The sequence below is a fragment of the Antedon bifida genome, chromosome 2 (assembly GCF_963402885.1).
Source record: "Antedon bifida chromosome 2, ecAntBifi1.1, whole genome shotgun sequence".
Lineage (NCBI taxonomy): Eukaryota > Metazoa > Echinodermata > Crinoidea > Comatulida > Antedonidae > Antedon > Antedon bifida.
Window position 1 is genome coordinate 2,703,228 of NC_136227.1, and position 13,317 is coordinate 2,716,544.

The window sequence follows — 13,317 nt, forward strand, 5'->3', positions numbered from 1 at the left end:
CGGCCGGTTGAGCGCCAGACATAAAGTTAGGCATCGCTGCTCTGCAACTACTGGTGTTCCAAGTTTAATAACCACATAATAAGGTACGTATTCTTGCCTGAAACTCGGGTGTCATTAAAAACTATTAAAGATGTATTGTCCCTTTGACTAATTCCAAAAAAATTTTTTTTTAATATTTCGAAAAAAAGTGGGTCATTTTGAAGTATCATAATAGTTATTAACTTTCACCAAAAATTAGTCAAAAAAAAAATAATTTAACCAAAATACAGACGTTGTTTTGTTCAAAAAATAACTTTGACTTCCAGTCAAAGTTTTCGATCAAAACATATCTCATAATGCAACGAGTTTGTTTGGCTACTCTGTATGCATAATCATAAAACTTCCTCGCGATCAGTGTGAAAACACATTCTCAACCGTGACAAGTTGTAAACAATCCTAATTAGCATCATGCATAATGCGTACTCGTGGTTTGAAATCTTTGTTTACTTTCGCTCGTGACAATTTTCCAGACGAAATGTAATCAAATTAATTTACCTGTTAATTACATAAACTTGTTGTTTTTGGCTCGAATTTTCGACTTAAAGTGAATAACTTTAATATTACTTTGATATGGCCAATTTAAATTTAGAATATTTTTTTTTTCATTTTTTGTGTTTCAAGGGACAATACATCTTTAATAATTCGGTCATTTATGATTAATAAGTAGGCCTAATCACACTGATGTCTTTTGGTATAAACAATTTGAGATGGGATTTACCTGTGATTAATTATTATTATTATTAAATTAACTCTAATATGGTTTTACACAACGTGCATATTGTAGTTTGTTTCAGCAGCGCATGGTTTACTAATACTAGGCTGTTTTAAAGATGTTATTGTACCCCTAAAGCATGAAAAATGAAGATTAATTAAATCAGACTTTGAATAGGGTATTTCGTAGTTTTAATAAAGTTATTCACTTCCGTAGAAAAAAAAATGTTTTCACAAATTCAACCAAAAACACATTGCTGACAGCCAATTTAACTATTTTTTAAACTTCAAATTGCAATTTTTTCAGGTAAATAATTTTTTTGTTAGATCCAATTTTTGGATCCAAAAGTGGATAACTATTATGTTAAAGTGGCATCATATTAAAACCAAAGATAATCTTTGGTAAAACAAACAATTAAGAATTTTGTTGAGGGGACACAAGGCAATACATATTGTCTTGTACTTTGTTAGAGGGCGCCTCATAAGTAACCATGCCTGCCGCTGTTGGGAAATGATGGGAGATATGTGTTGGCATTATTTAGAGTTTTTACTGATAAATCACAGACAATATTTTATATGATAGTATGTAAATAATTTCTTTATTAATTAGTATTGATATAAAAGGTAATTTGGGCTTGTTATTGCATTAAACGACTGTATAGTTTGATATATGCCTAGCCTACCTCGTCGGTCGTAGGCCTCCTAAATGAATGAGTATCAAAATCATAGATTCTAACGTCCGGGCCTAAATGGTAGGTAGATGATGGTGGTAGTAGGCCTAGCCAATTAAACTGTCCATGCGCGTCCCACGCAACTCCGTGTCCAGTCGAGCTAGAAGTTTACGTGGTCTTCACGTCCACACTATCAATAATAAGAATAATGCAATGGGCCTTTCTTATAAATAATTGGGGCCTATATAGTAAGTAGGCAAGGCCTACCTGATATTTTTATAAAAAGACTGAAAATTAATTTAGTATGCTAATTAGATAATAATAATTCGGCAGGCTGCAAATGCCTCGATGTTCTTATCTTAACATGTGCATCATTCACAAATAATTATTATTGATGCAGGGGTGTGTCAAAAAACCTAAATGGTATGTCAATTCAAAACAAATGTGTGTCAATTGACCACCCACCATATCATGAACAATGGTCACAATGCATCATTGTTCTTCAAAATGGGTGTGTCATTGTCACCTGAAGGTAGTCACTTTTTTGACACTTGTTATGGTATTCATAAGGTACAGTATGATGCACATACTGGCAGAGAATTTGTTTACATGGAGCCTAGAAATTTTGGGTTTACATCTTGAAGCCTCAAAGGATATAGAAAGACTTTCTTTCATACCACTACAAAATATAGTGGAAGAAGTGTCCCGTATTACTCTAATTGTACAGCCAATTTTTGTTTGGAGTTATCAGATTGTTTACCCTCCTGTTATTGGCGAATTTATTTTGCTGTTGGTTGGGTTTGGAAATAAAATAAAAAAATAAAATAGATATGCGTAATATACTGTAAAAATGAATTTTAAGAACACACCATGATGCCTTAATACATGCTGTATGTCATAGTTAATGTCATGATGAGTAAAATCAATTCCAACTTCCCATTGTTGAAAAATGTCCTAAAGTTGATAAATGTGTTCAGTAAGGTCTAAAGAAGACATTTCATCAAAAAAACCTTTTCTTGCAATTTGTGTCCAAAAGGTAATTTTTTAGCTAAATCCCATGGACTATATTATCATTTATTTTACATTAACCATGATATTCGCATTCTGTTTTTGTAGTACATCTGTCTCATATATTATTACATAATTATTGATTCCAATAAACCTAGAACAATATGATTTATCGTTTTCTTCAGTCTAGCCTAAAAAAGTGTGAACTATTTAACAGGGAACAAGGAGCAAGAATTTCTGAAGTAAAATTTGTTTCAAGGAATAATTTATATTATTGGGAAGGGAAGTGACATAAGTATAACCCTACTTACTTCATGTTTTTCATCACATAAATTATAGGCCTAAGATGACTATAAATTATAAGTATAGTACATTGTACATTTCACTCCTATAATATCTCAATTTATTGTTTTCCATGGATACTCCATTCAAGTTCAACTAGGATTTGATACTGCATAATTGACAGATTTACTATATAACAGTACACCTGTATCAAAAAATGTATGTTTATATCAAAACACATGTGGGATAATCAACCTTTGTTGTCTGAAAGTTCTTTTAACCCTAATAACTTTAACTTCACTTTGAGTGAAAAAAAGTGCAATTGAAAATAGTTACTGTCATTCAAAAGTGTAATTTAAATGAATCTGTTTTATGATCAGAATAATAAAAATGACATGAGTGCATTTATTTTGTACTTTCTATGTCTATCATATTTTAAATATTTCAAACATCTTTTTTATTTATCCATGTTTTATTTTACTGTGAATATCCATTTTTTATATTCGTATATTCACAGTTTTTAGTATCACCTTTTTCGCATATAAAAAGAGAACTAATTATTTTTATGTATTATTATCTATTATTGTACTCTGGCCAGTGGTCTACATACTATTGAATGAATGAATAGTATCAACATTTACAGAAATAAAGGACATATTCTAAGCATCAGGAGCATAATTTTCAATAAAACATTTCAACTGCTCAATTTTGTGTAGGTGGTAACAGTTTTGTATAGTACTTGAGTACTGTATACCATGATACACCTCCATGCATGCATATTTTAGCAGTAAGGGGGTGTGTGGCATTGGCTACTGTACTGCTACTGTGCCCAACCAAACCAAGATCTCAGAACATATATTAATTGAAGAAACAGCATAATATGTTGATTGTAATTATTACTATTAGTGGTAACAGTACATTTGGACATTTGAACATTAAACAAACATCATTATTGAGCACATTTAAGTCACTACTCAAAACTCACATTTTCTGATTTTTTTTTCCAGCGCCATGAGCAATGAATGTTGGAAAGGCGCTATATAAAACGAATGATTGATTGATTTTTAAATGTTAAATTTCAAGGGATCAATAGGTCACCCATCCATGATGAAGTTATTCTTTGTTGGTTTCCCCCCTGTGTGTGTGACATCTGTGTTTTCTCCATTGAACCAAGAAAATGTAGTCCTGGTTCCCAAACTAAAATGTTTTAATGGTTCACCTACTGTACACTCACAGTCACCTAAATGTTATACCACAATAGAAGCAGTTTAAATTTATGAGTATTGAATATAAACAGCTGTTTTTCATTTATTTAGAAAATGTTAATATTATAGGTTAATACTAAACTGTCCATATGTCATACCTGTCAAGTTGTGTTGAGACATTCATAATTTGCTATAATATTATCATATCATTATCATAATATGTTATCATCAAGGGTATCGTAAAAAAAAATTAGCTCCCACCTTAATGTGATATATAACCATAACCAATTTTCTATTAGATTATAGGCATTCATTCAAATCAATTTACTTTGTCATCAATTTTTTTTAAATGATTTAGTTTATTCCATGGTGTACAGTTAGTCTGTCGCAGTTTATAACAATTTTTTTTCATCTATTTATTGTGCACAGTACAAGTACATCCAATCTGTTTTTTAACCTTTCCCCTCGGAAAACGAACAAAAATATGATAATTAGTAAGAAGAATTTTATATTGTAAAGCTTCATTTTGGTTGAATGTATCAATAGCATGCATTAACGCTACCCTCACTTTTACACATCTACATATTGTTTTATTATACCAGCTTTGTAAGGTCTGAATAATTACAATAGATCATCAGCATATTATTCTAATTCTACATTGCCATGCAGTTTAATGCAAAACTGTAATATATATATATACCTGCACGTCCTTCAACCAACCAGTAATGTCCAAATGATGTCTGGATCTGAGAGGAACTTAGAAGGCATGAACTGAGTTGTCTTAAAGCTTTTCAATCTCACTTGACATTTTAATGTTCACAATATTTGTACTTGCACCTGTTTTTTAAAACACGATTTATTTCTTGTTTTATTTCAGACAAAATTTTGATAATTGCAGAACCTAAGTAGAAGTTGGAAAAAGAAAATGGAACAGTCTAAAAAGATTCTGACTTTCTTGTGCAGTTTCAGCGAATGTTTATTTTTCGGCGGGCTCACGTACGGTTGGGTAGCGCTCGTATTCGTTTTGAAAGATCGTGGTTTCTTCAGCGACGAATGTGATGCGGATTCTACTGTTGCGCCACTATTGAACGAGTCGGATGATTCGTGTGGGGGCGTGGCAAATTCAACAGAAGTTTCGTGCCCGGGACAAGATGGTAAACTGCAAGTGGTTTTCACGGTTGCAGCATTCACTATTAACGCAACCGCATTTATAATAGGGCCGATATATGATAAATATGGAACCAGAATTGTACGCATTGTATTCAGGTAAACAGCATAGTGGCATAAATTGAATGAGAACAGAGCATTATTTGTACAATAATAAATGATAACAAATATAGTTGAATGAGAATAGTTATGTATTTTGATGTTTCAATTTGTTTTTATGACCTATAGCATTAATTTTTTTAAACATTTTTAAAGTAATTTTTACCCATTTTATACATATTTTGTAAATTGAAACGCAATTCAGCATTTTTGCTGCTATGTTTTAACCTTTTTGTTTTATGAATAAGAGAACATAGTGTCTTCCATGAGCTGGAGAGTCAAATACAATTAATTATTTTAACATATTTGTTTTATAATAAACATAAAGTTTAATTAAATTATTCGTGCCTTAACGATAAGAAATATAGTTAGGGAGAATCGGAAGAATATAGTGAAAAGTTTGACTTTCCATGAGCTGGGAACTCAAATACAAAATATTCATCATTTGTTTTATTAATAAATGTAAAGTTTAATTTAAATAATCCGGTGTTTCCATCTTAGAATGTAAAAAACTAGTCCATTCTAAAAGATACCGCTGGCACTGCAATTCTTATCAGCATTGTTGGATTTTTTATATTTGTTTACAAATTATTATTTTTTATTTATTTTCAGCGTTTTCTTGGCGTTAGCATTCATTCTGTTAGCTCTCAGTGACCCAGAGAAGCCCAACATTTTATTTCCTGCTACCATGTTTTTGTCCAGCGGTGGTATCATGATTTTACTCTCCAATATACAGGTAAGATTACACTTGCTTTCCATCCATGACCGCCATAAATAATTTAATGAGCGTTAATATAAAGTCTGAAGATACCATGATAAAGTGGAATTAATCGTGTAGTTAGTAAAGAAAACAATGAAAAAAATTGTTTCTGATGAAATCACATAATGGAGAAAATATAAGCAACAAAAAAAAACAACAATAAAATAATCATTATCACAGAAGTATTCAATTATTGTATTAATCTGTTGAAGATAAAATGAATAAATAGTGGTTAACGCCACAAAAGAGAAAAAAAAATAGCTTTACTATGGATTAAAGGGAACCTATTCCTCTAGGATTATCCTCTCCCAACAACGTTATTATAATTGAGTTAGCATTGTTGTCAAATACAGGAAATCCTGACTTTGCCATATAACCAGGATGTTGCCTTGGCTAAATCAAAACATTATGCAACCCTCGCAACAAGACTTCATTTTAGCTTGGTTCCTACTAAAGATGCAACACATGCGAGTTGACCAGTGAAAAGTTTGAACAATTCATCGCTTGTAATTGGTCAAATTACTTGCGTCCTTTTGTTGTGTCTCTTGTTGGTATTAAGTGTAAAATTAGTAAAAATATGTTTGCAGTAAACCTATCTGTTTCCAAAATACACTTGTGGTTTTACTCAGACTGCAAACCTAATTTCATTCAACTTTTATTTCTGGCAAAATGTCCATATGATACATAATAATACAAACAGAGGCGTAACTGCTATGAGCGCTCACTGGCTAAACCCAGGGGCCCCCGAGCTTATGCCCAGAGGAAAAAAACAGGCATTAAAATATGCCGAAAAAGGCTAAAACGCCTGAGGCCTCCAACGTTGGAGGGCCACTTAGGTTTCCTAATCCAGGGGCCTCATGTCTCTGTGTTACGCCACTGAATACAAACAAAAGAAAATAAATACATTGTGTACAATCAACAAATGATGAAGGAGGACCATATGTTTATTCTGCATACAATAACAAATAAATAAAATACTTGATTTATGTATTTTTTTGTTTAGGTTGGAAATCTGTTTGGACGATGGCGCTCTACAATAGTTACTGCGTTTAGTGGTTCATTTGACTCGTCTGCATTTGTTATGTTACTGGTTAAGGTAATTTTTTCACACACAAGTTAAATAACATTTATTTAATAGTTATTTAAATGTAATTGTTCTTTAATTGTTTTTTTTTATAGAATTCAAAATAATGTGATTGTTGAAATGTTATAAATATGATTTTTCCACTAAAATATTTTGAACCAATTTTAATAAAGCTGAAGCATTTTGATATTGTTGTTACAGATTGGATATGACGGCGGTGTATCAATGCAAACATCGTTTATCATCTTGGCTGTTGCCACCCTTGGCTTTAATCTCAACACTTGGATCTTTCTGCCAGTGAAACACATTCCCTGGCCTTTACCCAGTGACTGGGGAAAACCAACCCAGGTGGATGAAGAAACAAAAGAAAAACAACCGGAACAGGAAGAGATGAAAGTGTATGGTGAATCAGAGAAAGTAAATGGAAGTCATGCTGGTAAGGGTCAAAGTTCATACAAGAGTCGGCTATCTCTAAACTCCAAAATTCTGAAATAATAATATATATTCTTGAAAACCGATGTTCATGTGACCCTATGGTACGGTTCATATGGCCCTATAGTACGGTTCATATGACCTTATGGTACGGTTCATATGGCCTTATGGTACGGTTCATATGACCCTATGGTACGGTTCTTTATGACCCTATGGTACGGTTCTTTATGACCCTATGGTACGGTTCATATGACCCTATGGTACGGTTCATATGACCCTATGGTACGGTTCATATGACCCTATGGTACGGTTCTTTATGACCCTATGGTACGGTTCATATGACCCTATGGTACGGTTCATATGACCCTATGGTACGGTTCATATGACCCTATGGTACGGTTCATATGACCCTATGGTAAGGTTCATACGAAATAAGTCCATATAAGTGTCCTTCAGCTATTTATATCATGTAATATATTCAATTCAACTTTCAGACAAAACAGACGATAAAAATTCAAGTCAATCGCAGCTACATGATCTTCTTGAGCGCGAGTATCCGAACCTACGAACATGTTTTATATCACCTATGTATCTATTGTTGTTGTTATGGCTGTCGGTGATCCAGTTACGTCATTGGTTCTTTCTGGGGACGTTCAACCCGTGGATAAATGGAATGTCTTGTGATAAAAGCGAAGGTAATTTAAACACAAAATTAAATTTGTGAATCTCCATATTTGGGGTTAAGGTGTGGGATTTCGAGTGAGTGAGTGGGTGGGTGGGGTTCTTGAGGCTTAGCATTGGTGAGTAAACATCAATCAATGTAATTAATGTGTATAGTTCAAGTGTAATAGTATTATCCATTGATGAAAAAAAAATTGCCTTTTATTGTAATACGCATTTGATCTAATTGAGCATAAAACTTAAGGAAATTAAATCAATTTAAATAATAATCATTAATTGATTTAGTCATTAATAACATTTCCTCTATCACGTTTTCCAATCAATTAAATCATACAAAATTGGAACAAATGTCAGTTTCAGCAATCTATTTCTATAACAGTTAATTACCTGTTGGTAATGATATTTTTTAGTTGTAATTTAAACTTAATAGCTTAACTATGGGTTAATAATTAATTCGATGAATGAAGTTAATTATCATTGTCTCACAAAATTGAAAAACTTTTTTTTTATTTTAGCTTCTTATGAGTAATAAGATACTGTATATAAGTAAATAATTCAGTTTTTGTTTATATCTAGTGAGTCAGTACACGTCTGCCTTTGCATCGGTGCAGTTCTGTGGTATTTTATTTGCACCCCTCTGTGGCTTGATACTGGATAGAAACCGCAAGAAGAAAACATCAACTGGAAGAGGTAAATTTGTTTCACTGTTAAATGTCCCTCTGAATATGTATTTCTGAAGGGAAGGGTTGTAGTGTATGTCACCATATATCCTCTGTTATAATCCCACCCCCTAGAACATGAAATTGGGTCGACCTTGGGGTGTGGGACTATACCCGAGAAAACCCTGGTTTAAGAAAAAATGATTGATAAAGCATTTCTTGTAAAAACTCATCTGAACTGGTTAGAGAGAGGCTTACATCCAGGCCAAAAGTCAATACAGGGACTATACCCGGGGATATGCCTGTTTGTGAAATCAGACATAAAGTAAAGTAACCGAAGTGGGATTATACCCGAGGATATACAGTATATGAATTTCATTATGGTAATTGAAAACTATCATGAAGTAGGTTTTCATCAAGAAGTAACAATCCAATATACATAAATGTCATTATTAGATGCAAGTGAACGTACATTCCTTGATGATCTTGAAGACAGCATCTTGGCGTTCGTGGTCACCATCATCATCACTTTGCTCTTTTGTGTCATGATCATTGTCCCGATATTAGAGGTGCAGTATGTAACGTTCGTTCTACAAGTGTTGAGTCGTGCGTTCTTGTACGGCCTTGCAGCAGCCTTCATCGCCACTGCGTAAGTTTTTTATTTATTTAATCCATTAGTAAGTAATACTCAGTACTCAAATCACAAACAATGCCTTTTTGAATAAGACTTAGGTAGTGCCATTTTTGTAAGCATCATGACAATCCTAGAATTGAGAAAGAGACAGAATCTACTCATTCTACTACTTATATTGTTAACTGTTTGTTAATTGTAGTGGAGCTGTAGCTTGGTGGTTAACATGATTGCCTTCCAATGCCAAGGTGCAGGGTTCAATCCTGACCTAGTGCCTGGGTTGTAACTCCACTCCCTAAGCCTCAAATGAGACTTAGTTTATAAGCATGATAAATGATAAATTTATTTACTTTATTTAATCTTTCTTTATTCTGAAATACACTTTCAATACAATGTACTGATTTCCAAAGTGGTTCAGTTCCTAACTACATAAATGTAAACAAAATACAGTATATAAATGGACATAAGAAAGTATAAAATTAAACTATAATTTATCCATCCTGTAATATATATAATATAGTTTGTGCTCTCTGTTGGATGCGTATTAAATAAAAAAAAAAAAAAGAAAATCTACCTATTCAACTACTTATATTGTGAATTGTTTGTTAATACTATCTATTTACTGTTTGTAGATTTCCAATGCAGTACTTTGGTGCTTTGTATGGGTCTGGTATGATTCTGACTGCTCTGTTTGGTCTCCTTCAGTGGCCTTTGTTTCAAATCACCCAAAGTGTATCTGGAGGTGATCCATTAGCAGTAAGTTGTTCTGTCAAATTAACACCCCCCCCCCCACTCCTCTCTTATCCCCCTCACATCTTTCTTTCCCCTCTCACATATTTTCTCCTCCTCCCCCCACCCTTTCACCCTCTTCTTTCCGCAGTCATTTCCCTTCACTCTCTTCTTATTTGACTCGCTTGCCCCTCCCACACAAATTTCCCATCTTTCCTTTCCCTCTCTCACCCCCCCCCCCCCCCCAACCCTTTCAATACCGCTTTTCCTCTCTTCGCACAATCCTGCTTTCCCCCTTGCTTTTCTTTTTCCTTGCCTCTCTCTCTTTCTGTTATCTCTCCTTCCCTGTATTTATGAAATAAAAACTGATGCTTAGATGAAATGTTCTTGATTGTTTTCTTTCAGGTGAACATATTTGTGTTGGCACTCAACTTTGTCCCCTTCCTTCTACCGCTCTATATTCATTTTTATGTGAAGAAGAAGCGTGTTATGATAAGCCAGCAGAACGGTACCGCAGACCCATTGTCGCCAAGAGTTACTTAAAGTCTAAACACCTTGTCTTTATTTTTGTATTTTTTACTATTACATAAGGTATAGTATAAATTGATATTTGTTGTGTAGCACAACCCCTGCCCCCTCCACTTGCCTGTTATCTTTTTTAAAAAAATGTTATCACATGGTTTTAATGTAATTTTTACTGAAATGCTTTAAAGATGTATAGAAGATTACATGTAGCTGTTAATGCTGAATTTATTTTTCTTAGCATTTTAAATCTTGGGGTATACTTTAATTATTTAGAAAGAAAATGAGTTGATGAGGGGAAGTTAGGGAGGGGAATTAATTTGGAGAGGGGGAAGTATAAAATTGAGAAGACTAATAATACTAATAACAATATTATGAAGTTGTGTAAAAAACTATTTTGGAAGGATAAAAGGTTATATACAGAATACGCACACTTAATACTAGAGCTTAAGTAATTGTGGACTGATTATTGTAGGACGTCTTGTTTACTTTTGCCTTGAAAGTAAGCTTGGTTCCCACCTGGACGTGATGCATGGGCGTAGGCGAAACAAAAGTAAGTTGACCAATCACAAGTGACAGGGTGATGTATTGCATCATGATTGGTCAAATTACTTGTGGTTTGTTTACGTCCAAGGCGGGAACCAAGCTTAAAGGCACAATAGTAATAAATAAATACAGTTATACATTGATAAATTAAACCAGGTTCACATTCCAATTCCAATTACCTCAACCATGAACCTCAATTAAAGTTTCAATTTGTTTTACCATACCAAGTTCAGACCTATAATTTATAGCTCCATGCCTCAACCACTCACCAACTCTGTGTGTGCCATTATTGCAGCAAATTAAAACCAGTGCCTAAAAACTTGGTTTGTAAAGTCACTTACATTCAATTTTTATTAAAAACAAAAATGAAGTTTTGAAAAAGTAGAACACACTTTTATGCTGGAGAAACTTAAATAAGCCCAGAGGGGTTTAAGGCTAGTTTCCACTAGCAAACAAATATGTTATTTTAGAGTTATTTTAATATTATAAAATAGGCACAAACAAAATAAGTTGTTTGACTTCCAAATCGGAAAAGGCTTAGTAGAAGCGCAAATATAGAAAACAAGAAACAAGCCGTATTTAAGAAAACTAATTTTTATACCACAAAGTAGTTTATTTTAACACTTGTTTTATTTGTATACAGTAATCTGTATAATTTTAAGCTAATTTTATTGCCTTAAAAATGTTTTTAGCAAATAATTGACAGACTGTGTTACATTATGTAATAGTTTTAACGCTAGGTGTAATGTGTTAATGTGCGTTTACCCATTCATTCCCCTCATTACCATAATGTATCCGTACTTAAATGTTACATAACATGAAATTACAAGCGTTCATGTAATGCGATATATCCACCATACGTTAATTTAGACTACGTAAGTGGCCATATTGTATCTGTACTTAAATGTTACATAACATTAAATTACAAGCGTTCATATAATGCGATATATCCACCATACGTTACTTTAGATGTAAGCGGCCATATTTGAATATTCATGTAGAAGGCTAGCCTTTTCATCAACATTGAAATGTGTTTTAGTCAATTTTTGTGGGTTTTAAAATTGAAATTTATCGTCGAATTTTTCAAGAATTCGACCCAGGTTCATCTAGCTAGTGTTACCATGAAGTATTATGGATATAAACAGGCAGTAATAATATAATACCGTATTTATTCGAATAAACGCCCTGGGGCGTTTATTGGTCAAGGGTTTTTTAGGGGGCGTTTAATCGGGGAGGCGTTTATTTTGTTGGGTGTAATATGGTAACATGTATAATCAAATAAATACCCTCTAGATATGAAAACAAAGCCATATACATGGCTGCAGTCGCGTGCTCAAGTTAGTGTTTACCAACCGACCGACATAGTGAGCTGTCGTTGCATGCAACTAAAAATACAACACACAAGAAGTGTAAAAATAAAAATGGTATCAAAATGCTTGGTAAATTGTTGATATTGTCAATCAATGAATTCTACTACAAATAGAAATGTTGTTGTAATACAATATTGTGTATATATGCAGGCCTGAGGACGTTTATTCGAGGGGAGCTTTATTCAAAATAATGTTCTGTGGGAGGGGGGGGGCGGGGTTTTTTATTTAAAGCGGGGAGTTTATTCGAATAAATACTGTATATACAACTCAATCTACATTCCTGGTTATATTACCTAACATGGTCATGTGTTAGAATGTGGTATTATTAACTCATTATTGTAAATGGTAGCATTTTCGCAGTGGTACTTAATATCTTACCCTTTACTATTAAAATATTGTACAGAACTTTTCAGTTTAGAATTTTATGTGTGTATTCTTTGCTCAAAGATGGCCATGAAGGGAGCCTGTGAGGCAATGTGTAAACCTGAACTAAATAAGGTCTTTTCAAGTGCAGGTCATGTTTCGGTCATGCAGGCCCTGGCATTTGTTTAACACATATTCCATATTTTGACTGTCATTTACTGATAGTGCTTGTTTCAGCTGGGTAACGGTTAAGCTTGATTCCCACCAGGACGCAACGCAAGGACGTAAGGCGCAATGCAAACGGATTCACCAATCACAAGCGACAGTTCGAATTATCTATCGCTTGTGATTTGTCACT

At 33.5% G+C, this 13,317-nt stretch overlaps 1 protein-coding gene across 1 annotated transcript; it reads left to right on the forward strand.

The window, feature by feature from the left end:
* The first annotated feature begins 1,250 nt into the window (after positions 1-1,250).
* On the forward strand, positions 1,251-12,794 carry LOC144835735 (equilibrative nucleobase transporter 1-like). The gene is made up of 10 exons (XM_078690817.1): positions 1,251-1,332; positions 4,794-5,182; positions 5,795-5,918; positions 6,946-7,038; positions 7,228-7,462; positions 7,953-8,153; positions 8,716-8,829; positions 9,255-9,447; positions 10,062-10,185; positions 10,564-12,794. Exons 2-10 carry the CDS (start codon positions 4,842-4,844, stop codon positions 10,699-10,701), a joined length of 1,563 nt encoding a protein of 520 aa, XP_078546943.1. The 5' UTR covers positions 1,251-1,332; positions 4,794-4,841; the 3' UTR covers positions 10,702-12,794.
* Positions 12,795-13,317: the final 523 nt, after the last annotated feature.

Coding starts and splice junctions, on each gene's coding strand:
- LOC144835735 (XM_078690817.1), top strand. CDS start 4,842: ATGGAACAGTCTAAAAAGATTCTGACTTTCTTGTGCAGTTTCAGCGAA. Junction 7,039..7,227: donor TTGTTATGTTACTGGTTAAG/GTAATTTTTTCA, acceptor TTGTTGTTACAG/ATTGGATATGACGGCGGTGT. Junction 9,448..10,061: donor GCAGCCTTCATCGCCACTGC/GTAAGTTTTTTA, acceptor TACTGTTTGTAG/ATTTCCAATGCAGTACTTTG.